General features: G+C 40.6%; 1 protein-coding gene across 1 annotated transcript in view; it reads left to right on the plus strand.

Moving 5' to 3' along the window:
- VPS52 (VPS52 subunit of GARP complex) overlaps positions 1 to 27,636 on the plus strand; it is a 449,815-nt gene that overhangs the window by 365,260 nt on the left and 56,919 nt on the right. Inside the window, exon 16 of the mRNA XM_044083563.1 lies at positions 11,729 to 11,836. Coding sequence (XP_043939498.1) covers positions 11,729 to 11,836 — 108 coding nt within the window. The remainder of the gene's footprint in view (positions 1 to 11,728; positions 11,837 to 27,636) is intronic.

Here is a 27,636-nt window from a genome sequence, read left to right on the forward strand (position 1 = left end):
CAGGAAGAAGGCAATAGGAAACAAGGTTGTCAAGCAAAGAGGTGAATGGATTGTATGAGAGAAGACCTGCGACAGTCAAGCATGAATGTTGAAGAAGGCAGGAGAGTGGCATCGAATAGAGATGGTGACAGTTGACATGACATCTCAATCCCATGTAGAAAATGGGGGGGAAAGGGGAATGATGAATGATACTCCATTGTTTCATTTATTTTAATCACTTCTGAGTATATTTGATTTATTTATTTTTTCCATTAAATTACTGTAAGCCAAGGTTTGTACCAAAGTTGGAACTTGAACTGCTTTTTGCTGAACAGCTACAGGATTCCTCCCAACCAGTGCTTAGAAAAGGTGAAGAGTAGTTTATTTTCTTTTAGGTTATCTAAATTTCTTCTTTTCCAGTACCCAGGCAGTATACTTACTACACAGTAACTGGATTTTACTTAGGCTATCAGAAGTACTAGCTCTTATTTTTCAGTTTCCTATTTCATGCTGGAAGAGCTGAAATCAAGTTGTTCATCAGTGTGCAGTTACTTGGAAGTAGCCTGAGAGAATAACCTTTTAAATAGAATTTGTGATGCAAGGTTTGAAGAAATTAGTTAAAGAAAAACTATATGGCATAACTTCAGGAATTTGTTTCACTTGGGGCAGCTAAAGGAGAGACAGGACATGTGTAGTTATTATACTTGAAAGAGAGCAGTATCAGTACATTTTGAGGTGTCTGACTACATGGTAGAAGAACAGCACCCATCAGAATTGTAGTTACCTGGAAACCTCAAGATATAGTACTCAAATCTGGTGGTATGGTTTAAAGGGATGAACCTCAAAACATATGAATGGAAGTATAGGCTATGGATTGTAAACTTAAATGAGGCAATAAGTATGTGGGGGGAGGACAGCAAAATTGATTTCTAGAATATAGGCATTAGGAGAGCTTAGGAACTGATTAACTTGCCAAAATGAGACAAGATTGGTGAAAGCATTTGAAACGAGTAAACTAGGGAGGAAGAAAGGTACCAGATATGTAGGGTGCCAAAATATGCAACAAAATCCATGAGGTTTCAAATTTTGCATGGAGTTGTTTGCCCTGATGGGAGGAGATAGGTGACTGGTTTCATGTTTTTGGAGTGTGGCGAGCCGGATGCTTTAAAGTAGGAGGCAAAAAGGCAACTATGAGAAGTTTGTGGTGCTAGCTTGCAACCGACATTGATATAGTTTGTATTGGATAGAAGAGATGTCTAATCATTCTAGGGGAACTAAGTTTAATAGTGAAAATGTTCAAAAAAAAGCAATCACTAGCCTTTGAAAATCTAATATGGCTCCAGAGATTAAAGCATTATTAAGACTAACAGAAAAATAGGAAGAAGCACAATAGAGGGTAGTAAAGAGAAGATCAAGACAAAGATTTTTAAACAAGTGAATGCCCTGGTGACAGTATGTGGATAATGAGAACCAAAGGATGGGGTATTAAAAAGATGCAGGAAATTAGGAATAGTAGAAGGGTTGATGAACTGGTTGGCTGCGGTGGTGCAGCGGTTAGCATTGTCGCCTCACAGCAAGAGGTTCTCCGATTTGATCCTCTGCTGGGGTGCCCTCTGTGTGGAGACTGCATGTCCTCCCTGTGGTTATGTGGGTTTCCTCTGGGTGCTCCGGTTTCCTCCCACATCCCAAAGACATGCTGTAAGTGGATTGGACACACTAAATTGGCCCTAGGCGTGAGTGCATATGTGTGTGTGTGTGTGTGCCTTCTGTGGAAGGTTGGGTGCCGGGCTGGCAACTCGACACCATAAAACTCCACTGCCAATCATGAGCGGACAGGTGATCCACTGTGACAACCCCTAACCGGGAAAAGCTGAAAGAAGGGTTGATGAACTGGCCTGTAATTGAAGGACAGAAAACTGTGAGCCCCAGCATCTTGCTTTTATGCCTGTGGAAAAAGAATTAAGTAAAGGGGAACAGTCACTGTGGTGGGGTCAAGTACAAAATGTATAACACTGTGACTGCCAAGATCACTGCACATTGAGTAACAGCTTAATTAGCTCTCCCAGTGTGAAAACAGAAACAGCAGAGAAGGCCAGTAGACTTTTGTATTTATGGGTAAATTTCAGTAACTGGCTAGTAAGTGCGAGTCTGGATGCCAGGAAAAAAAAAGAAATACAGAGGACCTGGGAAAAAATCAGCTACAAAAAGTGAGGAAGACATACTGACTGGGAAGAGTTCTGCAGCTGTTCAGCAAAAAGCAATGCAGCCTCCAGACATGACTTCCAGTAACCTACAGGAAGATACGAGACGACTGTACTCAGACCTGATTAAAATAAAACACTGATGGAGTATTTCAACACAAACAGCAACATGCTGGAAAAAAATGGAAGAAGCTTTAAACGGGTATTCAGATGAGGTGATACAGCTGCAAAAATCAGAGGTTGAAATTAAGAAAAGGCTGGCTGAATATGAGACTGTTCAGGAAGAGATTTTTTCAAAAAGTAAGAATTAGAGGACAAAGCACTTGGGGAAAACCTGAGATTTTCAGCTGTACCAGAGAAGCTGGAAAGAACAGGCTGCATTCATTTTATGAAAGCACAAATAATCAATTAGACTGGCATTCCACCACAGGAGTTGTTAATTGAAAGGGCAAATGTGTATGCTCCAAATCTGGCTATGAGAAAGCAACCTAGATCTTTAATAGTAAAGATGCAATCCTCCCAGCAGAAGTTGATTCTGACAAAACTATGGCAGAAGGACAACGTACTAAAAGTGGAAGACAGCAGAGTTTTTGTGGAAAATGACTACTCATTGCACACCAGGCAGAAGAGTAAATTTGTTCCACTATTCAGGGAATGTCAAACTGCAGGTCTGAGATTCAAACTGTTGTACTTGGCTGTCTTCAATGTATTCTTCCCTGGAGGGACAAAATAATATTTGATGAAATATATGCTAAAGAGGAAATATAAACTTTTGTCCAACAAAAAGTAAACTGTGAAATAGGAGTTTCTGTTGCTTGTTCTGGTAATAAAGACCACCGAAAGACTGTACCTGTGAAACCTTTTCTAGTGCTTCAATGGAAAATGTTGGAGAGAGGGAAGGGAGCATGAGAGTTGACTAGAATTATTGACTAGAATTATTGAGAGTACATTGGAAATGAAGCCGAGACATGATTTTGGGAGATGGAGATGAATGGTAATAAAACCGGAAACATAATGTGGTATTACAGTGCAGTAATTATATCTGTGAAATATGACAGGACAAGAAAATCTGAAAATATTGGATTTTTTCAGAATTTGTTGGACTTGTGGGGGACTCTAAAGCATATGACCTATGCCCTAATGTCATTTAATGCCTGTAAAAATGGTTTGGGGGAGGGGAAGAAGGGGGAGTAAGCTTAACTGTATGTAAAGATATGTTTTTTTTTCTTAGTAGTATTTTTGTGGTGTATGGTTTTCTTTACATGCTATAAGGTTTTCTCAATTATGTTTAAGTGTTATGAGGATTGTAAACAGGTGCTGTTTTTTTTTCTTTCTCTTTTCTTCTCACTTTCTTCTTTGGTTAGGCACTGCAGTGTAAAAAAAGCCTAGTTAAAAGAGTATGACAAAATAAAATTAATGTGTTTTTTCTCATTCTTGCATGGAAGAATGACTGGATTTAAGGACCTTAGATTGATTTAGAAACCAGTTTTAAGAGAAAGTAAATGAAAAAGAATATTGAATATTATGATACTTTTTCTAGCAAATGACTGTATGCTTAGTAGCAATTCTGCATCTGGTCCTCATGTCTCCATAGAAACAATCTGATGATGAAAATTGTCAGCTTGGTTCTCATGTCTCCATGGAGACAATCTGATAAAGAGAAATTGGTTAGTCTGGTGGGGAGTGATTGTCGGGGGAGGGAAGAAAAGAGAAACTGGCTAGGAGATATAATGTTCTTTGAAAGCATTCAGGGGTTTTCCCAGTTGGGAGAGCTGTAAGGATAAGCCAAAACCAATTAGCACTTAATAGAAGCACAGGCTGCACCATGCTTCTTAGCATGGATAACCTTTCAAGTCTGTGAGTGTATCTGTCAGTTTGGGACATTTATTCCTATTAGGAGAGTAAAACTTCAGTATTTGAAGATGTACATAGTTTTGTGTGTTAATATTAAGTTATTAGGTTTTAGGGGAGTATATTGGGGATTTGTTCTTTTGTTTGAGGGCTTTCAGTAAAACAAAAAGTGTAAGATGACATAGGCTAAAATGGATATGACAAGAAACAACTGTATAAAAGTTCAACCTGCCAAACGGTATATGCATTTAACACAGAAAAGTATTGTACATAAAAGGTAAGAATAATAACTTTTTAATACAATGATGTTTTTTGTAATGTGTTTAAATGTCAATGGTCTCAGATAAATACAAAAAAGAAAGAGTAGCGAACTGTATTCAAAAATTTTGAGTGGAAATAGCTATGTTACGGGAAACGTAGAAAGAACTGAACATGTGAATTTGATAAAGAAAGGTTTGCAGGATGGTTATTCAGCAGAATATCTGGAACAAAGGAATAGAAAAGTGATTATATTAATTGCAAGAGGAGCTCTCCAGTAGTGGCAGAATAGGATAAAAAAATGGCAAACATCTAGTGCTAGGGGGCTATTGGCAAAGGAGGAGTATTACACTGGCATGTATTTATTATATTCCATCTAAAACTGCTGTAATGGGGCTTAAGAAAATTCTGGGAGAAATAAGTTTTCAGCTAGGAATATTACTTTGGTGGGGACTGGAATTTGATTTGCAGCTGTGAAGATGTGTCTGGGGGGCCCAGAAGGAAAAGTATAAATAAGGAGGGTAGATTTTTGAAGAAAATTATAAAAATATTTGGCATGGAAGATGCAAATTCATTAATAGCAGTTCGGAGTGAGTTTGTGTATTATTCCCCAAGATATAAAAACTGGGCTAGGTTAGACAGAATTTACATTTCACATGAACATGTACATTTAATTGAATGTCTTGATAATTACTGTTTCAGCTCATGCCCCAATAATAACCAAAATAAAAACACTGGGTAATGAAATAAAAATGAGACACTGGCGCTTTCCCACCTACTTGTTGAAAAGAAGGACTTTAAGGAATGGATAGTGGACATACCTCTCAACCTCTTAGAGCAAGAAATCTGAAGAAAGACTTAAATAATGGGGGGGGGGGCAAAGGCCCCAAAATAGGGTATAGTTTTTAAATATTGCTCTTACAAACTTAGAAAGTTGATAGAACAACAAGTTTTGCATTGCTTTGAATTTTCTGAAGGGTATGAAGTCTGGCACTCAAACATCTGTCATTTTCTGACTTCAGCCTTCAATGATTTGCCATTGATATTCTAGAAAGCCACATTTGTGAAAAAATGGTCCAAAAATATGAGGCAAAAATCTGGACATTTTGTGAAAATCTGTAGAGTTGAGAGGTATAGTAGTGGAGGTTATTCAGGAGCTATTCAAGAGGATAAAAGTTTCTTCTCCAAACATGGCTAGAGAGTGGGATAAAATTAAAGTGGAGATAAAGTAAAGGGAGCTATGATTAAGAAGTAACAAGAATTATTTAGTGGTACTGACATGTTAAAGTTTTGCAGAATAGAGGGAATCTCAGAACAAGAGGAGGATCAACTGCAGAATTCTAAGCAGAAAATAAGGGATTACCTAGGTAATATGCACGAGTTCAGAAAGATTGGTCTTAAGCAGCTGTTTTTTGATAGTAATGCTAGAGCACAAAAGCTTTTTGCACAACTCAGACAACAGAAAGTAGAAAGGGCTGTCACCAAGCTTAGGGAGCCTGTAACAAGGAAGGTAACGAGATACTGTAGAGGTATTGGAAATATTTCAGAAATTCTATGAAAGTCTGTATAAAGCAGAGAAATATGGAAATCAACAAAAGATACAAATGGAAATACTTATGGAATAATTAAATATGCCAAAGTTAGAGGTAGATGAGGCTCTGTTACTAATGGTTAGGATAGGAGGAGATGAAATAAAAATTGTAATGTATAACCAATCTGTAGGAAAGTCCCCAGGAATAGATGGGTATTCCTATGGAAGTTTGGAACTAGGAGGGAACAGTGTTTTAAGAAGAGAAGTACCAACATCCTAGAAGAAAGCAGTGGTAGCTGTAATACCTAAAGAGGGTAAAAGATCCATCAGTTCCAGCTTCATGTGGGGCTATTTCAATACTAAACCAGGATTATAAATATTCATCTGCATGACACAATGGCTATTCTGTGGTTCAACTCCTACCTGTCAAATAGACAACAAGCAGTACTCTGGGATGGTCATTTATCCTCCCAGCACTGAAGGAAAGAAAAAACAATCTGTCTCCTCCTCTCCTCTAAAAAAAAACTAAAACTTATTGATTACTCCAAACTTATAAGTCCATCCCAATTTCCTTTACTATTGTCTCTAACTAATGGCACACAATTATATCCGACAGCACTACTAAACTGCTTGGTGTGACAAATAGATAATCACTAAAACTTGATGCTCACATCAATTTAACAATAAAAACAGTTAACAAAAAACAATTTCTCACACAGAGACTAGGATATCCTTAGCTCAAACACATCTCATCTCAACACTGTATCTGCAAAATCTCATTCTACTACACACTGGAACAAGCTCACTTTGTGAACTTACTACCTGACCTCACACACCCTCTTCAAGAAACATTTAAAGACCCACCTCAAATCACATTGGCTCTGCCCTTGCTCTACATCTTTCCCTCCACTTTTCCAACCCTCCTCTCTACTGCCCATCAACCCATCATATAGATAAATATTTCTTCTCTCTCACTCTGCCTTGTGTCTCCTCTAGCTGATACCACTCCTCCCACCACCTCAATTTCTTTTTTAAGATTTTAAAAAAAAAAAATATATATATATTTTTTTTTTATTCTCTTATATATAATACTCGTATTGATGTGTGTGTTTTTGTTACACTAATTGCTTTTCTGTTGTTCTGTATTCTAATTAGTTACTAACTCCTGCTTAGTAGTTTTAGTTAAACTCTTGTATATATTTTTTTTCTTAAGTTTGTTACCATAGACTGTTACAGTGGACATGTATCCAGTTAGACTAGCCCGGTCAACAAATGTAAAATAAATAAATAAATAAATAAAGTGTTCATGTCTATAATGGCTAAAAGTATGTCAAAAGTAATGCCAAAATTGATAGAGATGATCAGTGTGGAGGAGAGGCAAACATTTGACATTAACAGAACATTGATGATACAGAGGGAAGAAAAGTGGAAGAAAATGCCATTGCTGTTGGATCTTGATGCAGAGAAAGCATTCGACAGAATAAGATAGAACTTTATGAGCAGGGCAGTGGAAGCATTTGCATTTTCTGTAAAAAGTATAAATTGCTTTGGAGGCTATATGAGGGATTGGAGGCAAACATTAAAGTGGGTGGGGTTCTTTATGATAATTTCAGCTAGAGCAGAGGAAACGGGCAGGGGGTGCCCTCTTTCCCCTTTGTTATTTGCATTATATGTAGAACTGTTGGCAAGAAAAATAAGGGACTCAGAAATTCAAGGATATAATTGTTATGGTAAGTCAAGACGAGCTGACTGTATTTGCAGGTGATATTATTTTATACCTGACAAAACCAGATGGAGACATTACAGTGTTGTGGAACATTGAGACAGTTTCATATCTTTTCATGATACAAAAGTAATGAAGCTAAAACAAAGGCAATACCAGTAAATTAAGTACCCACACAAGAATTGATTCAGCAATGTCCATATTTGAGGACATGATAAAATGAAGTACTTAGGAGTATGGATTAAAAATTATTCTGGTGTGGCAGCTAAGGATATGTGGGAAGAGACTAAACAAAAGATAATAGAAAAACTGAGAAATTGGAAGTTTTGTTATATGGATATGGATAGTAAGATACAAACAGTTAAAATGTTAGTCTTATAGACAGGTCAGGCATATTTTTATTAACCACTGGAGAAGTTGTGGATAGCAGTTAATAAAGAGCTGAAGGACTTTATCTGGGGTGGGAAAATGGCAAGAGACAAGTGGGATAAGCCGATTCTTCCAGTAGAACAGGACGGATTGGGATTATCTGATATGAAGGGGTATTTCAGAGCAACACAGTTAAGGCTCCTATGCATAGCACAAGCAAAAAACTATAATTCAAAGTAGATTATCTGATATGAAGGGGTATTTCAGAGCAACACAGTTAAGGCTCCTATGCATAGCACAAGCAAAAAACTATAATTCAAAGTAGAAAGGGATGGTGATAAAACAGGAAGGAAGCACAGGAAACAAGGATAAACTGGGATTTTGGATGCAGGCCTTTAAGGAAAATAACAATAATCATACAGAATGTTATATCCATAAAGTAGCAAAAAGTATCCTAAGAACTAAGCCAACACTGGAATGGAGAAAGGAGGTTCTGCCGATAGCAATTACTGCAATTAGGGATATAGACAAACAGGCAAGAGGGGGCTGGAATTTATTGGAGAAAACTGGCAAAGGAACCAAGGAGCAAATTAGAGAGGGAAAGATGATAGAATGGGATGACACCAAAAATGTATTTGGACTGCAAGTTAGAAGTTGCCTTCCTATCCAGGATTGATATCTGAGTATAGGCAAAGAGAAAGAAATATGGGGGTCCTAAATGAATGACCAGCACTGGCAGAGTTTTAGTAGAACCTAGAACAGAAGCTGCCGCTAAAAAAGGAGTAATTATTGGAGCATATAAAATATTGCATAACTATAAGAGTGAATCAGAGGAGGTTAGAAAGGATTGGGAAGAGAGATTGGATAAGCAATTCACAAAGAAACAATGGGAGGATATATGTATGTCTCCCAAATGTACAACAAAATCTAGAAGATTTAGGATTTTTGCTTAGAAATATTTACATGGATATTTTTATACCCTAAGTAGACTGCAGAAAATTTGTCCTCAGGTAGACAGCAAATGTTGGAGGTGTGACGGGAAAGAAAGAGGTAATTGGGAACATATTTTCTGGGAGTGTGATGAGTTGGCGAACTTTAAGGATTCACTGTGGGATGCACTGTCGGAGATGTTGGGTGGGCAGATTGGTGTGACAAGGGAGATGATTGTTCTGAGCTATGATATAGATTTGGAATTGCCTACACATGGTAAGGCCTTGTTGTGTCTAATTGTGGTGGCTGCCAAAAAAGCAATTACTAGAAAATGGTAATCAAAATCTAAACCAACTATACTAGAAGTAGTGAATGTAGTAACAGAGGTAAACAATCTGGAATTAAAATCTTTAGAAAAGGGTAGGAACAAACTACATAGGAAAAAATGTGAATAAGGGAGAAACGAGGTTTAAAAGAAGGCAAGACTTGGATAAGCTGTGTAACATTTGACTGAAAATAATTGGATAGATTATAAGTGATATGTAATATTTCCAATTGGGCATGTGTCATCATGGTTTGTGATGTAAAATGCTTGCAAGCAGGATTGTGTTGATCTGGTTTGTTTTCAGTTATATTAATGTATGATTGTCTATGTCTTAAGTGATGTTTTAATAGATGTTTCTTGTTTAAGAAAGGGGGACAGGAATTGAATAATTTATATAATGTCGTTTATGTTATAGATATATAACAATATAAAGTATGATGTTTGTAAACATGAACTTGTTAATACAGTTTGATTACTTTTATATAAATGTAAATTTGCATGCATCACAAGTGATAATTTAGTAAAGGTGTTGAAAAAATATATATGACAATAACTGCATATGGAGGTTAGATATTTATTTATTTATTTATTTATTTGCAGTTGGTTAACCAGGATAGTCCATTGGGCCAAAAGAACCAGTTTTCAGTGGAGTCCTGGGGAGAAAGGCTCCAACACAGATTACACAAAGATTACAGACATTTACATTTCAAACAATTTATGATTACAAGACAGTACAAAAATACTGAGGTTACAATCAAAAATAATTTTTTTTTTGAAGGAGAACATTGTTCAAGTAGGATTAGGAAGTAAGTGGATAAATGCAGAAGGCTTTCAGTTTGCTAGGTACAATTAAGAAGTTGATTACTAGCTTGAAAAATGAATTTGTGAGATGGAAGACTGTAGGAAGTGGAGAATGATTATGTGGGGTGGGAGCAGGAGCATTCCCATGTGGATGTTAGGTGGGAGTGATGTGAATTTTTTAAGTTAGGGAGGCTAGCGATGGTACGAATGGAGGAAGGGGAGGGAAGAGAGATATGAAATGAGTACTTGAAGAAAATGTAAGTAGAGTGATCACTCATTTACAGTTGAACGTTGGCTGATTTTGTGTGCTTTTATATATATATATATATATATATATATATATAATATATATATATATATATATATATATATATATATATGTGTGTGTGTGTATAAAATGTGTTAGATGTGTGTATTAGTTTATAATTTGAATTAAAAAAATAATTTAGTTTTTTGTGCACTTTATATAGTGTTCAAGTGAAGTTTTCTTTTTTTCAGTTTTTATGACGTGCAAAGTTTGAATCAAGTGTTTTTTTATTGGCAAGTGCATATCCTTGGGTTAGGTAACGTGATCAGCATTTCCTTGCTGGTAACTAAATGGATGGGACTTTACTGACCAAAATCAGTTTTGGCTTAGAGTATAAATTACCAAAATGATCAGAACCACAAATAGTAGCCACTAAGTCCATTTGAGAGAGTTTCACTTGCCTAACTCTGTCATACCTAGGCTTTTAATATATAGTACAGGGAAGTTTGGAAGATGACATCTCCCCCACCCCCCAAAGTACCCTGTATATTTGAACTGCTACATATGATGAGGTGAAAACAAGTCATTTTAGCCAGTTTGGTGGCTTGCACTGTTAGTACAGTTTGTCAAAGCAAGTCCGACTGTCAGCCAGAGTAGTGCTGGTCACTTGCCATCATTTGTATGTGAAACTGTTTATATTTGATAGTAATGTCTTTTGGCTTTTCCCGGTTAGGGGTCATCACAGCGGAACGCGGGTTCGCTTATGATTGGCAGTAGATTTTTACGTTGCCAAGGTGCCAGCCCGAAGCCCAACCTTCAACGAAGGTACACCCATTCACGCACGTACCTACCTGCATGTCTTTAAGCATTACTCGACCACAAGGAGGGCATGCAGACTCAACACATAAGGTGCTACAGCAGAGAATCGAACCGGAGAACCTCTTGCTGTGAGGCGACGACACTAACCTCTGCACCACCGCTGTTTATATTTGATGATGACTAAAAAATCTTCACTTTTTTTTTTTTTTGCTGCTTTCCAGATAGTACTTTTGGACAGTATGCCATCATGGTTTTGAGTCTCCTGTTTAATTCAGTGTGCCATACTTTACTGTGACACACCTTAAGAGTTAATTCTTCAAGCAAAAAAGTGACACTTGTGTGCAATTTGTGCACCCTTTCTAGTGTTTATATAGTTTATGCAGTTCCTTAATATGATATGGCATCTATTATTTATGGTTGTTGAACATTCTTATCTGTGACATGGCTGTTAGTTCATTTCATGTACTGTGCATTACAGTGAGCTGTAATACAGCTTGTAGTCGCTTTGTTCATGTATAATAAATGCAAAGTTTCCAAATTTGCATTATTCTTCCACACATTTTATGTTAGAATTAGTCAATGGGATCTGGGCTTTGGTAGCTTTTTATTTTTAATTTGATGTGCAAGTCTTGATTTAGTGATGTGGCAGCTAGAGAAAGTAATTGCATGTTTGTTATTAATTTTTTCCCACTAGATTGAGGTAGAGAATTTTGTGCTTCGCATGGCTGCAGAATTTTCATCTCGTAAAGAGCAACTCATCTTTCTCATCAACAATTATGACATGATGTTGGGGGTTTTAATGGTAAGTCACCTCTTTAATCAGCTACTTTTACCCTCAAGAAACCCCCATGTGAAATCAGGTGCATCTGTACTTAATAGTGTGTATCCTAGAAATTTAAATGTATAAACTACGAATGAACTTCATTCATCCAGCCTGTCGTATTTTTATCTTGTAACGTGTAGGTGTACCGCTGGGGCTATGATCTTTAGAAGTTCTGGTGTTTGATTTCCATTGTCTGATTTTTGAAATGTAGATTTTATACCCCCCCCCCAGGATTTTGAGAAATACAGTAATGAGCTAATGCTGAATGATATGTCATCATCATCAGAACTTTTATTTGGATTATTGTAATCCTTAGAATTCTTGTATGAAACTAGGTTAGCTGCTGTAATTCCATTTTACATAACTAGCTGTAGTTTACTCTTGTGTTGCAACACTTTCTGGGTGAGAAGTTAGTATCTTTTCCGTTCTTAGCTTGATTAGGAAGAATGTGTGTGTGTGTGTGTGTGTGTGTGTGTGTGTGTGTGTGTGTGTGTGTGTCAGATCCAAGTTGATCAGCCAAAACTGTATTTCACCTGAAAAGTACAGCCCACAACAAAATGACTAAAAGCAATTTTGCCAGAGCAAAGCCCCTCCACACATATGCATGCACAGACACATTTGCGCATCCATATCTCCTGTTCAGGAGAAGTCATCCTGTATCTGGATATAATCAGCTGCAAATCTGTTCCATTTCAGGGACAAAAGGAGAGCCACAACAAAGAGTTTCACCATTGGCCATGTTTTTTTAATTCATCCAAGTTACATTTGACTGAGTAAATTATTACTCATTCCTCTGCTTATGTTTTATGTATTTATTCAACATTTCTTTACTGGGAAAGTCCAACTGGGTCAGAAAGTGCCGTTTTTTCAGTGGAGGCCTAGGGAGAAAAGCTCACAATCACAATATTTCAAAAATCAAGTACAGATATTTTAAATTGCAAACTATCCTATTATACTACAAAACATAAGAGTGAAAAAATGTAATGAGAAAAACATAGAACATATATGTTTCGTAGTAGAGTGCAGTGAAAAACAATAACAGGAGTTGGAGAAAAGATGTGCAGAAAAACTCGAGTCATATTATTTGTTACATAGATTAGTATGTGATAAATGAGACCCGAGACAATTCTAATAAGATATTTAAAGAGATATTAAAGATTACATGATTAGCGACAGTGAGGTGAAACTGAGTGATGTCTTAGTATGAGAGAGGTCTTCATGTAATGGTTATAGAAGAATTGAGAGAAGGGGGTTATAAAAAGAGTGCAGGGTAGGGTGTCTTCAGGTAGCTTAGGTGAGTAGGGAGAAAAGAGAAAGAGGTAGAGGAAAGGTCTGCAGAGATGAAGTAAATAAGGAAGAGTAGTGGGAAAAGAGAAAAGGAGTGGAGTAGGAGGCAGGTGAGGTTTTGTGAAGTGTGATCTAGGTTGATGGGGTGAGTGAATAAGTTCAGCCAGGATTGACACAGGAGAGGGTCCAATATTTTGTAAAGTATTCTTTTAGGGAACATTTAAAGGTAGGTGGGTTAGAACTAGTTCTGGTGGTTAGAGGTAGCGAGTGCGAGTATAGGCTTCATCCAGGGGATTTATTCAGTTTATTTATGGTGAAAAGTTTTGTCTTCGATCTAAGAGTTCTTTTTGGAAAGTGTATGTTGATTAAAGGAGTAAGAGCTGGGCAGGCTAATGGTTTATGTATGATATTATGTGTTGTTATAAGTTCAATGTAGGAGAGGTGGAAGGGAGCGTTCCAGCCAGCTAAGTGTATGCAGAGCTTTACAGTGATGAGTAAAGGAGGATGGATTAGTAGCAAACCTGGCAATTTCTGCACTTTTTGACTAATTTCTTTGCAAGTTCATTGTTAATGTGTCTAAAATTGACAGAATAAAGAAACAAAAAACTGTGGCACATATGATTTGTAAGGTGCCCATAGATGTCTTCCCATATCACTGTTGCAGTATTCATAACATTTAGGATCCCCTGCCAAGGGCAGCCCAATATTCAGCCAGTAAGTATAGCAAAGCCTTAAATTGCTTTGAGGTACATCATGCGTATGCTCCTCGTGAGACATAGGGCATAAATGCGATATCCAGATGTACCATCCTCAGAACTTCTTTGCCACCAGTCTGAACTCCTTTTCTTGATCGTCAGTCTTTACACCTACGCTCACTTGCTGGTTCACCGAGCCATTGCAGATAAGTGCCCCATCGGGGTTCCTTTTTTTTTACTTGTCTTCTCTCTTATTGGTTGTGGGGTTTCATGTCAACCAAGAAAGGTAAATGCCAGTGTGGGAGACAGACTCCTCATAAAGACTGCCACGAACAGTGTTTGGCTTTCCTTGGCACCTCGCACAACCATACATTCTGTTTCATCGGTCAGACTTTTGTACCTGAAACTCTAAGTAGTAGACTTTCTTGTTTGGAGCTTTATCTTGAGAATCTGTGTCCTAAGCTTCTCACAAAAGGTACAATGGAGGGAACCTCTTGCCCCGAGGGATAGCCGTTAGAGAAGAAAGAGGCCAAAAATGGCACACTGCTACAGTCATCCCTCTCCATAAAGACAGAGCAACTACAGACCCTGGGAGTTATCGCCCCATTAGTTTGACGAGTCTGATATGTAAAGCTATGGAGCGCATCATCATGGACCCTACGCAGTTTGGCTTTGTGAAAGGGAGATCATGCCTGCTCAACCTGGTTGACTCCTTTGAGTCAGTCACCATGGCTGTGAATGAAGGTAAGGCAGTACATACAGCCTACCTTGATCTGGCCAAGGCCTTTGATACCATTCCTCACTCGGGAATCATTGATAAACCCATCAAACAAGGATTTAACCCCTATATCACTAGGTGGGTTGCAAATTGTCTCACAGATGGAACACAGTGTGAAAGTAGTAGACTCCAAGGTAGACTGCTGACCAGTCGTGAGTGGAGTCCCACAGGGATCAGTCCTGGGTCCTCTCCTGTTCGGCATCTACTTCTCAGATGTCCAGGCCAACACAAAGGGACTCTGGCTGACCAGATTCGCAGATGACTGCAAGCTGGGAGCCACTATTAACTCTCCAAGTGATGCAGACATCCTACAGAAAGGCCTTACTGAGACCAATGACTGGTGGCAAAACCATGGCCTTAAGCTTAATGCTAAAAGATGTCACCATCCCCTTTGGTAAAAACTCAGTTCCCACAAATTACCACATCGATGGGAGCCCACTGAGCACGATAGGTGTTATAAGAGATCTGGGGACGCAGGTTGAAAGCAGCCTCTCCTTCAACCACCACATTGCCACTGTGGTCAGAAATTCCTATGTGGCACATCTCATTACCAAGGGTTTTGCATCCAGGAAGAAAGAGGTCATCGTCTCTCTCTACTCTTCCATCATTAGACCAATCATCGAGTATAATACCCTATTTGGCATGTACCTCACTAGACACTTGCAACAGCCGGAGAAGCCACAGAAGTACCTCACAAAGAGGATCCTAGGCATTAAACACATGTCCTACATGGACAGACTCAAAAGACTCCAGCTGTTCTCTGTATCATATTGCCTACTCAGAGGCAATCTTTGCCTGACTTACAAAGCCATGTCTGACCCAGCTCTGTTAGAAATGCTACATCTAAAGAAATCCCAGTCCCTCCTCACCACATGCTCCAGAGACCTGAACGTCATTACCACAGTCAACAGAACATGCTGGATGGACAGGTTCTACGCTCAGAGACTGCCCATGCTCTGGAATAGACTTCCCATACATGTCAAGCAGAGCACCTCGCTGTCCCTCTTCAAGAGAAATCTTGATGAGTGGATGGGTAATAGAAAGTTCATCCCGGGGATCACTCTAGTGGCTCTGCTTGATAGAGGCACTGGGAACTAATGTCGGGTGGCACGATGCCAGAGCACTTCTTTGGGCTAGGCTTGTAAAGGCTCCAGGGCCATTAGCCTAGTACACACCTATGAACCTAAACCTAGGCCTGAATCTTCTGCTGTTCAGCCTCCACCGGATGTCTCTCCTGAGATGAGTGAATGCCCAGAGGTCCGCCTGGCTGTATCACTGGAGTCCTGTGCTGATGCTGGGTTGAAGGCTGGTGGGGAACCAACCTTAAGCACGTCTGAAGAAGCATTGCAGACATCCACTTCAGACACTCGAGGGGAAACCACAGTTGATTATCTCCATGGGGCGTAGAGGGTTCCTCAGAGTTGGAGAATATGTCCCTGCTCCCATAAATGAATGCCGTCCTGGGTCAGAGCCTTCCAAATTTTATAAGGCAGACATCCCATTGAAGAAAAAGCAAAAGACTAAATGCATTAATCAGACCCTCAAAGTGAGTGGCAGTCTTGTACTCGGGGGTTATTTAGTACTTTGATGGTTTTGAAACCTCCTCAGGGAGTTTCCGTTCCTGCCCCTCTTTGGTACTCTACTCACCTTAAAAGACCCAAGGAACAGGATTCTTCTGCGGAAGAGCTGGATTCTGATGAAGAATGTCTTGCTTGCTCTTAGATTCCCTCTCTTTTAGATTATGGCTCTGAAGAAGAGGAATCTACCAGTCAAAATACGCCCTTTGAAGAGATTTCTTTTGGGGAAATGATCTCAAGGATGATAAAGTTCTTTAAATGGGATTTTGCTTAGGTTTCTGAGGTTCAAAAAAGGTACTACAAGTTGCTTCAGATCGATTCTCCTAGGCCTTCTGCTGTTCCTCCTGTTCTGGATGCCTTATTGGATGCATTTGCTAATGCCTGTAAGGCTCCAGATTCTCAGCCCCTGGCTCCTAGGAAACCTGATAGATTCTATACAGTGCCTGAGGACGCTTAAGTTTTGGTACAGATGTCCTTCTGCTGACCCCTCGGTGATATCTGCAGCTTCTGACGAGTCCTCTCAATCATTTCCTTCTCCCAAGTTAGTGCCCTGTGATAAAGATAGCAGGACCATGTAGAAGCAGGGTAAGAAGGTTTATACTTCTGCCACCTTGGTCTTTAGGGCTGTTAATTATCAGACCCTTATGTCCAAGTATTTGTCTGTCTTCTCCCAAGCTTGTCAGGTTATTTCTGACCTTCCAGAGTCTGAGGGCAAGACTTCTGCCTTTTCCCTGTTAGAAACTTCCTCGCAAGTGGTTCGTCATTCTATCAAGTGCAGTTATGATGCAGCAGATGATGCTTCTTGGGCTGCTGCTTTTGGGTCAGTGATGAGGAGGTATTCCTGGCTTTGGCTTCACCCTTTGCCCAATGATATAAAGGCTTAGTTGATGGATGTCCCTCTTGATAGTAAACACTTGTTTGGTGAAGCTGCTGTTGCCTTATTTAAGTCCCTTCAGGTCAAGCGTAAAGCTTTAAAGGAACTTAAACATGTGTTTGTTTCTCCTGTGCCTAAATGTCAGAGAAATTACCCCAGTAAGTCGGCTTTTGTTCACAAGCAATCTCACCTTCCTCCTAAGGGAAAAAGGGTGGTAAGCAGGCTCCTTTTGCTAAAGCTACACAGACCTCTGTATCTTAGAAGTCTCCCTTTCCAGATAAACCAGGTGCTGTCTGACTATCCTGTTCCTCTCAGCCCCTTTCCTCTTTTTCTTCACCTTTCCCTTTCTCCTCTTGTTTGGCTTCAGATTACTCAGGACTCCTGGGTCCTGTCCATCATTCGCCAGGAGTATTTCATGGTCTGGAGATCCCTTCCTCCTTTTATGGGCAACTGTCTTTCTTTCCGGAGGTGATTCAGGATCTTTTGACTGAGGGTACTGTCAAGAGGTGCCTGTGCCTCAAAGGGAGAGGGGATTTTACTCCAGTATGTTTCTAGTGCCCAGGAAAGAGGGTATTTTGAAACCAATTCTTGACCTCTCTCATCTAAATACTTTTCTGAAGGTGCCCTCCTTTTGAATGTTGTCCCTTCCGACTTTGTTCTCTTCTACTCCCTTAGGCTTATATGGTGTCTCTGGATCTCAAGGATGTTTGTCTTCATGTCCTTATTCATCCCCTTTTCAGGAGGTTTTTACATTTATCTGTTACGGCCTTGCTTTCTGTTCACTGCTTTGCTGTTTGGCCTCTCTACTGCCCCCAAGGGTATTCACCAAATGCCTCACTCCTGTGATTGCTTTTTGCAGGATTCAGGGGATCCAAGTCTTCCCTTATTTGGATGACCTTCTTTTTCAGGCATCCATTCCAGAGATCCTGTTGCAAAATCTTAATTTTTCTATTTTTCTTCTACAAAATCTGGCGTTCACAGTAAACTTTAAAAAGTCTGTCTCCCTCTAAAGACCGTGTGTTTCTGGGGTGCATGATTCAGACTGTGCCTATGTTGGCATCCTTGCCTCCTCCCAAAGCCTTAACACTCATTTCCTTTTTTCAGACTTTTCTTCTGACTCTATCAGCCAGGGAATTTCTTAAGCTCTGAAGTTCATGGCATCCACCATACCTATGCTGCTTCTAGCCAAACTCAGTCAGTTTGGCTTCAACATGTGCTTCGCTTAGACTTTGTAGTTCCTCTTCTGCATTGTCTCAAAAAACAACTTCACTGGTGGATCCAGTAGTTGTGTCTAAATCAAGGGACCCCCTTTCATCCGCATCTTCCCTCTTGAGGAGCTGTTCTCAGATGCTTCTGATGTGGGATGGGGAGCAGCTTTTGATTCCCTAAAGGTGCAGGGGGTATGGTCAGCTGCTCAACAAAAAGAGCACATCAGTGTCAAAGAAATGAGAGCCCTTATGTTGGTGCTTCTGGCTTTTCATCCTATTTTCTTCCCAGGACCTCTCAAGGTGTTTACAGACAATACCACATTGATGTGGAATGTATAAGAAAAAAACAAAAAAACTGGGACAAGATCTTATCTTTGCCTGATAGCACTCCTAGTGTGGGATTTGGCTATCCAGTGTCAAGTGACTCTTCAGGCAATTTACTTTCCCTCAGGTCAAAACAGTGTGGCAGACACTCTGAGCAGGTCCTTAACTCAGTCTCGCGAATAGATGCTTCACAGGGATGCATTTCTGGACATTCCCCACCAGTAGGGTACTCCTTAAATGGATCATTTTGCTTCTCCTCTGAACAAGCAACTTCCTCTCTTTTGTGCCAGAGTCCAGAGTCCTCTGGGTTGGATAGTAGACACCCTAACTTTTTGTTGGAAGGTATGTTTGTTTATGCTTTCCCTCCTCTTCCCCTTATTCCAAAAGTCCTGTTAAAGATTCAACAGGGTGCTCCCAAAATCTTGTTAGGGACTCCCTTTTGGCTGAGATAGCATTGATTCCCCCTTCTTCTGCATTTAGCCAGAGGCGGTCATTACAAGTTAGCTAACAGGATGGACCTGTTCACACAGACATGAGATCTCTTGTCCATCCTCACCTGTCTACTCTTCAACTGACATTATGGGTGATAGGATTTTGATTCTGCATAGACACCTTTTTTTTCTGAGGCATGCTTCGGGTTCTGCAGGAGGCCAGGAAACACAATACTAGGAAGTCCTACTTATCCAAATGGAATACGTTTTCAGTTTGGTGTCTTTCCTGTAACATGGATCCACTTTTTGTTGATGTTGCTTTGTTCTTTCCTGTCTGTGTGAATTGCTAAATGCTGTGTTGGCTACTTCTTCTGTAAAGGCCTACTTATCAGCTATCTCTTCTTGTCTGCCTTTATCTCCTCATTCAGCTTCTAGATTTGAAGCTAAATAATTCCTTAAAGGCGTCCTTTATATTAAGCCTGTCAGGAAGCTTGTTCTTCCTCCCCCCTGAGATTTTATATATTTTTTTTTTGGGGGGGGGGTTGACTCTGGCTCCTTTTCAGCCTGCAGCTTCCTTGCAAGATTGCCCTTGGAAAATTAGTTCTTTTGTTAGCCCTTACTTCTGCCAAATGGGTGTCTGAACTTCAAGCACTTATGGCTTGTCCTCCTTTTTTGTTTTTTTTCATAAGGACAGTGTGTCCTTGCTCCTCCTCCTTTTATCCCTAAAGTGGTGAAGGAGTTGTTCCTTAATCAGTCTATTCGTTTGCCCACCTTTTTTCTCTTCTCTGCAGTCTGCCAGTGAGAAGGCACTGCACATGTTGGATGTGTGTAGACAACTCCTGATTTTATTTGGATAAAACTAAGACTATTAGGAAATCTGATCAGTTTTTTTATTTATTTCATCCTAGGTCCTTAGGATTACCTGTGTCCAAGCAAACTATTTCTTCTTGGATATCTGAAGCTATTTTTTTGTTGTTGTTCTTTTCATGGTAAGAGCCTTCCTTGTTCTATTAAGGCTCAGTCTACTAGAGCTGTGGCTTCTTTTGGTGCTTTATTCAATGGTTTGGATACTAACTCTATTCTTGAGGCAGCTACCTGGACTTCTGTGTATACATTTACCAAGCACTACAAGTTGGGTGGAATCTCCAGAGCTGGAGCTGATTTTGCTAAGGCCATCCTTCATGGCTTCCTGGAGAGCTGTGCTGGTCCCTCATCCTCTCAAGTTTCTTCCTGAGCTTTGGCACTCTCCCTAATGTTTGACTACTGCAACAGCGATATGGAAGGACATAATACAGTTGTGTAAAATCTTGCCATAACAGTTGCTGTCCTTCTGTTCACTCACCCCCTCCTTCCTCCCCCCTGGTCCATTTATCCTCTGGATGTCCTGTTTACCTCTTTTTGTCCTTTGACTGGCATTCCTACTGGGGCTGTCAGTTCTGAGGATGGTACATCCAGACATCGCCTTTATGCCCTATGTCTCACGAGGAGCATATGTGTGATGTACACTGTACCTTAAAGCAATCTAAGGCTTTGGTATACAGGCCCGGACATTGAGCTGCCTTTGGCAGGAGATCCCTAACATTATGAATACTGCTACAGTGAAGAGAAGGACATCTACTGTTATGGAAATCAGCTGTACTTTTTCTGCATTAGGGACTCTGCTAATCTTATTGTAATTACTCTAGATGATGTTCTCAACTTTGCAAACATGTTGCTTAAAGACAGCACAGATAACAATTACTGTGTGCTTCAAAAACTGTTAATGGGGAGCCTCAGTAGAATTTTAAGTATATAAAGTGAGCTGAATCATTGAAAGGTAACGCCTGGTTATTTGCTTGTAATGAGTGAATAAAGAAAATTAACTCCATGTGTCCCCCTGCAGTAAATTTGTAGAACAGCAAGTCTAAATGTCCAAAGGATGAACAGAAGGTGAGGAACTGTGCCAGTAATTTGGATACTGGTACCTTTTACAGTCATGCTAAGAATACCATGAATCCAGTACAAGAGAACTTTCAAAGCAGGCACAAGTATTTTATGAGTACACTGGGGCTTTGCTTTGAGGAATCTAGTTTCTTCTGTCAGTATTCCATAAGAATTTAGAAGCTTTAATGGAAACTGTATTTGCACATCCAGACTCTGTTCCCCAAGGGTTTTTGTCTAGCTATTTTTTATTTGTTTTCAAAAAGATTGTGGTTACTGCTTTAAGCCCATTTGCCACTTTTTGATAGGCAGCTGCTTTCACTCTAGTTAGAATACAGACTTTTATAAAGGCCAGCCCCATGCAGAGTTTATTGTAGCAAAGATGAGAACAAGTTGCGTGTGAGTAAGATACTTGCCTTTCATAAAATGTGAAGGAAGAATGTTGTTGAGAGGATTTCTCCTCCTTAGGTAGTGACAGTGTTACTGATGTTCATCGTGTTGCACTGCTGCAGTCATCACACTTGGGTTATCCTGCCGTCAGGCGGTTCCCCAGTCAGCCTGATTTCCAAAGTCTTGGTCCGGCGTCGGTCGCTGTCGCTTCTTCCCTGACGTCAGTGTGACAGGGGTATATAAGATGCAGCTGACGCCATTTTCTTCAGTCTTTCTTGCCGCGCGGTGCCCGAAGCAAAAGCAGTTCGCAAGTGCCGGTCGGCCGACTCCTGAGATTTTCATTTCGAATCCAGAACCGAAGTCTTCTACAAAGCTAAGTACCCCGTTGGGGAAACTTTTTCTTGCCTCAGACCAATGTCAGTAAAAGTTAATAACTGTATTTCTTGTGGGAAGCAAATACCTCATAAGGATTTCCATTCTTATTGTATCCCATGCCTAGGCCCAGACCACGATGTCACTGGTTGTCGGTTTTGTGCTAGGTTTAACAAGCGCACTATTAAACGTCGGTTTGATTTTTGCCAGACATTATTTTGGCAGAAAATTCAATTACACCATGCCATCAGAACTACCGACGACCGGAATACATAAAAAACGCAAAGACAAGGACAGGCATCCGTGGCCCAAAACTGACGATGAAGCCTCTTGTAGGCCAGTCGCCGGTTCTCCAGTTTTCAGCGAGGCGCCTTCGCAGCCCCTGACGACCGCTTCATTAGAACCAGAGGCTGCCTCTGACTCCCACTTGGAGATGACTGGGCTTTCGGACGCACAAGATTTTCAGCCTACCGAGACTAACCCCTCGGGATCTGGAGTAGCTGAACAACCCGTAGCTTCAGAGGGTGTTTTCAGACCTGCTCAGTTAAGCATTAAATCTTCTGCTAAGTCTAAACCTCCTTTAAAAACAAAGAAACAAATTCAGCATTCTCCAGGACAGGCCTCCATGCCTAAGAAACAAATGATCAAAATGGCCGAAGACCTAATCACTCTGATCAGGGGGTCCCGTCCCCCTCCTGATAAAAGGCCTAGACAGGATGTAGACTATGACTCATCCGACCAGGTATCCATCTCTTCAGATTCATCCTCAGACCTAGGATACTCTTTACCCCCTTATGAGGATTCTGATGCTGAGGAATCAATTCCATCAGCCTCTCTGCCTGAGGACTACTCCTTTGGGGAAACCTTACATACCATGAGGACGCATTTCCATTGGGAGGGCCAGGATTACTCAGAATCCAAGAAAAGTCTCAGAGACTTCCTTTTATTACGTCAACACAGACCCCTTGCTATTCTGCCAGTGTTAGATATTGTGGATGATGTGTATGCTGAATCCAGCTTAAATCCTGATTCTTTACCTCCAGCCCTAGTTAAGCCTGACAGATACTACAGAGTCCCTGACTCTCACAAATTCCTTTATAAAAGCCCTGTTGCTGACCCTGAAACTATTTCTCAGGGCCCCAAAGAGGTTAAGGCCTCATTAGCAAAGAATCAGTCCCCTCTGACAGAGATTCCAGAGCATTAGACAGATGGGGGAAGAAAGTATATAAATCTGCAACTTTAGCAATGAGGGCCTTAAATTGCCAGTTTCACATGCTAAAATATCAGCAATATTTGATGTTTCATTTGAAACAAAAAATGCTTCCAGACTCAGATCCTCCTAATCTTAAGGAAATGCAGGATTTATTGCATGCAGCTGAACAAGTGGGAAAACATACTTTGCAATGTGGTTTTGATTCTTTAGAGGCCTCCTGTAGAGCAGCAGTTACAGGTTCCGTCATTAGAAGAAATGCTTGGTTAAAAGAACATACTTTACCAGATCATGTTAAAGCAAAACTATTGGATGCACCTTTGCAGCAGAATGTGTTATTTGGAGTTAAGGCAGAAGAGGTATTAAAGAAAATGGATGATAATGCAAAATCTATGCAAACGGTGAAGGATTTCTTACAGGTTCAGCCTCCTCGATTTAGCAGAAATTGGCCAACAAGGAACTGGTCCTTTCCACTTACAGACAGACCTCAAAGGGGCAGATACAGACGTCCAAGAGGTAGAGGTCAACCACAAGGTCTTTACAGGCCTTGACAATGGGGTGCATCAGCCCAGAAAGAAAGGGAAGACAGGCCCCAACCATATGAAAAACAGCCCCAATGACTTCCCAGTACAGCTACCAAACAGTTCTTTCTTGGCAGCCCCCTTGGGAGGAAAACTGGCACTTTTCTATCACAATTGGTAAATGATCACCAAAGACAAATGGGTTCTCAACATTGTATCTCAAGGTTACAGGCTCCACTTTCACACTCTGCCAAGGTTAAAAGGAATGCCAAATCTGCCACAAAATCAATGGGCAGAGGCTCAAAAACAAATTACAGCACTCATGGACATGAGAGCTATTCAAAAGGTACCACCACAGGAGCAAGGACAAGGATTTTACTCAAGACTCTTTCTGGTTCCCAGAAAGGGCAAAGCCTGGAGGCCCATTCTGGATCTTTCTTCTCTAAACACATACCTGGATGTTCCAAAATTCAAAATGTTGACGCTACAGTAGCTTCTTCCCATGCTGGGCAAGAAAGCTTGGCTCGTAACCTTGGACCTCAAGGAGGCATACTTGCATGAGCACTGTCAGACAAAACTGCAGAAGATACCTCAGATTCATAGCTGGTTCAATGCACTACCAATTCTCTGCACTGCCCTTTGGCTTATCTACTGTGCCCAGGGTCTTCACAAAGTGCCTGGCACCAGTAAATTGCATTTTGCAGACAGAAAGGAATTCAAATTTATCCATACCTGGACGACTGCCTGATTCAAGCAGAGAGCAAGGACATTTTTCTAAAGCATCTGGCATTTGTAAAAAAAGTTATTAAGTTGCCTAGGGTACACAGTAAACGAAAAGAAATCAAAACTAGTGCCCTTACAAGAGATAATATTCCTGGGTGCCAGCTTGAATACAACGGCCCAGATGGCTTATCTCATGCCAGACAAGCAAGAACAACTGACTCAATATTTTCATTTGATGGCAACAAGAACCCAACTCCCTGCAAGAAAAATTCTGCAGGCCTTGGGTTACATGGCATCTTGCTTACTACTAATTCCATATGCCAGACTGCATATGAGGAAACTACAATGGTACCTAAAGAGTGTCTGGTCTCAACACTGTCAAAGTTTGGAAACAGTAATACCACTAATTCCTTGCCTTCAACAGGAGTTTCGATGGTGGGCTGGGCTCAAGCTTGTCACCTCAACAAGGGACAGCCTTTCACTCAACCCACAGCCAGGCAGACACTGACAACAGATGCATCGGATTACGCCTGGGGAGCACACATGGCAGGAAAATGTATTCAGGGCAAGTGGCCCGCAGAACAAAGGCATCTTTACATCAATCAAAAAGAGATGCTAGCTGTACAAAATGCCCTTCTAGCTTTCAAGGACCTTCTGCATCCAGGACAACTACTACTAAAGACAGACAACACCACAGTTATGTGGTACATAAACAAGCAAGGAGGCACTCACTCTTATCCCCTCTGCAGACAAGCTATGACCTTGTGGAACACAGCTCCAACCTATCAAGTTCATCTGCAAGCACAATTCCTGTCAGGAGAGAAAAACACACTGGCAGAAGACTTAAGCAGAAACATCATGGATCCCCACGAATGGGAATTGAATCCAAAAATATTCAGAATGATAACACAAAAATGGTGGAGCCCGGACATAGATCTGTTTGCATCCCCAATGAACTGCCAGCTACAAAAATTCTGCACAAGGACTTACCACCCACAAGCATGGAAAGTGGATGCCCTCTCATTCAGCTGGAAAACCTACAAGTATATGCTTTCCCACCACTACCTTTCCTTCCAAAGGTACTTGTAAAAGCCAGGCAAGAAGAGCCAAAGATGATCCTAATTGCCCCAGACTGGCCACGCCAGCACTGGTACCTAATCTTAAAGAACTTAGCACAAGGACCACCCTGGATTTTGCCTCAAATCCTACATCTTCTGACTCAGCACAACAATCAGATACTTCACAGCCAGCTAAAGACTTTAAACCTGGCTGCATGGAAGATTCCTTAGTCAAGCAAGCAATGCCTCTCACCAAAGCTGTTATGGATGTCATTCTGGAGGCCAGGAGGCCTAGTACCAGGAAAGCCTATTCGGATAAATGGAAGAGATTCTGTGCCTGGAACCAGGCTCACAGCCTTGACCCTCTTGTCCCAAATATTCCTCAGATACTACAATATTTAACTGAGATGCTGGACAAAGGCCTCTCCTTTTCATCCATCAAGATCCACGCCTCTGCCATCTCTGCTCATTACAACACGAATCCACCAATTTTCTCTAATTCCTTGCTAAAACAGTACCTCAGAGGGGCTAAAAACATAAGACCGTCCCGTAGAGCACCTACTCCAACTTGGGACCTCAACTTTGTGTTTGAAAAATTTACTTTACCTCCTTTTGAGCCAGCTAACACAGCAGATTTAAAATATATCTCTTGGAAAACTGCTCTGCTCCTGGCAATAACATCAGCACGAAGAGTTTCAGAATTGCAGGCACTAATGGCAGTGGAACCTTTCATCATTTTCCACCAAGTCAGGGTGTCTTTAAGAACAAATCCTACTTTTATGCCAAAGGTGGTATCAAGTGTGGCTCTAAACCAAACTATTCACTTGCCAACTTTTTATCCATATCCACAGAATAAAGGGGAGAGACTTCTGCATTCTTTGGACATACACAGGCAGTTACTCTTTTACTTGGACAAAACCAAAGCTTTCAGAAAAACTGAGCAATTATTGGTAGCATGTGCTGCAGGAGCACAGCGAAAAGCCATTTTAAAACAGACCATCTCAAAATGGATAGGACATTGTATACGTTTCTGTTATACATACCATGGGAAAACTGTACCTAACAGCATTAGGTCTCATTCTACCAGGGCAACTGCCACTTCAACTGCCTACCTCCGAGGAATACCTACCAAGGATATTTTGGAAGCAGCAACTTGGAGTTCTGTGCATACCTTTACCAAGCATTACCATCTGCCTCTTTACTCTAAATCCAGAGCTGGCTTTGCCACTGCTGTGCTGCAGGGCCTTATTGCCACCCCTAATGCCTTATAGAACCAGCCACCCTACCTCAGCTTTGGGATTCTACCCAAGTGTAATGACTGCAGCAGTGTAACACGATGAACATAGTACAGTTTTGTACCTACCATAAATGTAGATGTTCGAGTGTATACACTGCTGCAGTCCAGGTTACCCTCCCTCCTTCCCCTCTTACTTGCTGGTACGTACCTATGTCTTCTACCCTTTACTACCTATGGGGAGTATTTGCTGGTAACTGGAAGTTGTTGATTGCTTTTCTTATGTATGTTTTATTAGCAATTTGAATTGCCTACCTTTTGGGGGCACCTGACATCTGGGGCAAGAAAAACTGAAGAAAATGGCGTTGGCTGCATCTTATATACCCCTGTCGCACTGACGTCAGGGAAGAAGCGACAGCAACCGACCGGACCAAGACTTTGGAACTCAGGCCGACTGGGGAACCGCCTGACAGCAGGATAACCCAAGTGTAATGACTGCAGCAGTGTATACACTCGAACATCTACATTTATGGTAGGTACAAAACAGTACTTTCTTGGTCTTTCTTGTTCCAAAGATGCAGGATCTCTGGAGGTATAACACAGACCTTAAAGCCTGAGCAAACATGTTAATGGTTAGAAAATTAACTTTAATTTGTTTGTCTTCTCAAGAAGTTTTTAACATTGTAAGTGATGAACCTTCACTAGTTTGAAGTCCTTTGTTTTCGGTCTTGACAGGAGCACCCATGGAGCTTTCGAATCATGTAAGCAGTGCGCACAGCAACTGTTAATTTTTACCTTCATTTGGATTGTTTATTTCACTTGATTGTTAATATCATCCTAGTTGCATAGAGGCAATTTAGATATGGTGACTTTGTTTCTGCACTCTGGAATTGAAGGTCATTGGAAAGAGGTTGAATTTAGTCTCTCCACTGAGGAGTCAATGACCCTTAAAGTTTTCTTGAATATCTTTCTGTTTTGCTTATAGCAACATATTGGCCATAATGCTTCAAGTAATGCTGGGTCTTATGTTGTCTAGGATAGCTGTCATTTCGACTACCCTGATCTTAGAGTGAGAATCGCATAATACTTCTGTACTAATGCTAAGAACTAGCTTAGTAATAACATTGTAAAAGGATTTTGGCCATGAGATGAGATTGTTCTTCCTTTGGAAGTCTGG

Source organism: Protopterus annectens, chromosome 9.part0 (assembly GCF_019279795.1).
Source record: "Protopterus annectens isolate FY-2018-M chromosome 9.part0, PAN1.0, whole genome shotgun sequence".
NCBI classification, from domain to species: domain Eukaryota; kingdom Metazoa; phylum Chordata; order Ceratodontiformes; family Protopteridae; genus Protopterus; species Protopterus annectens.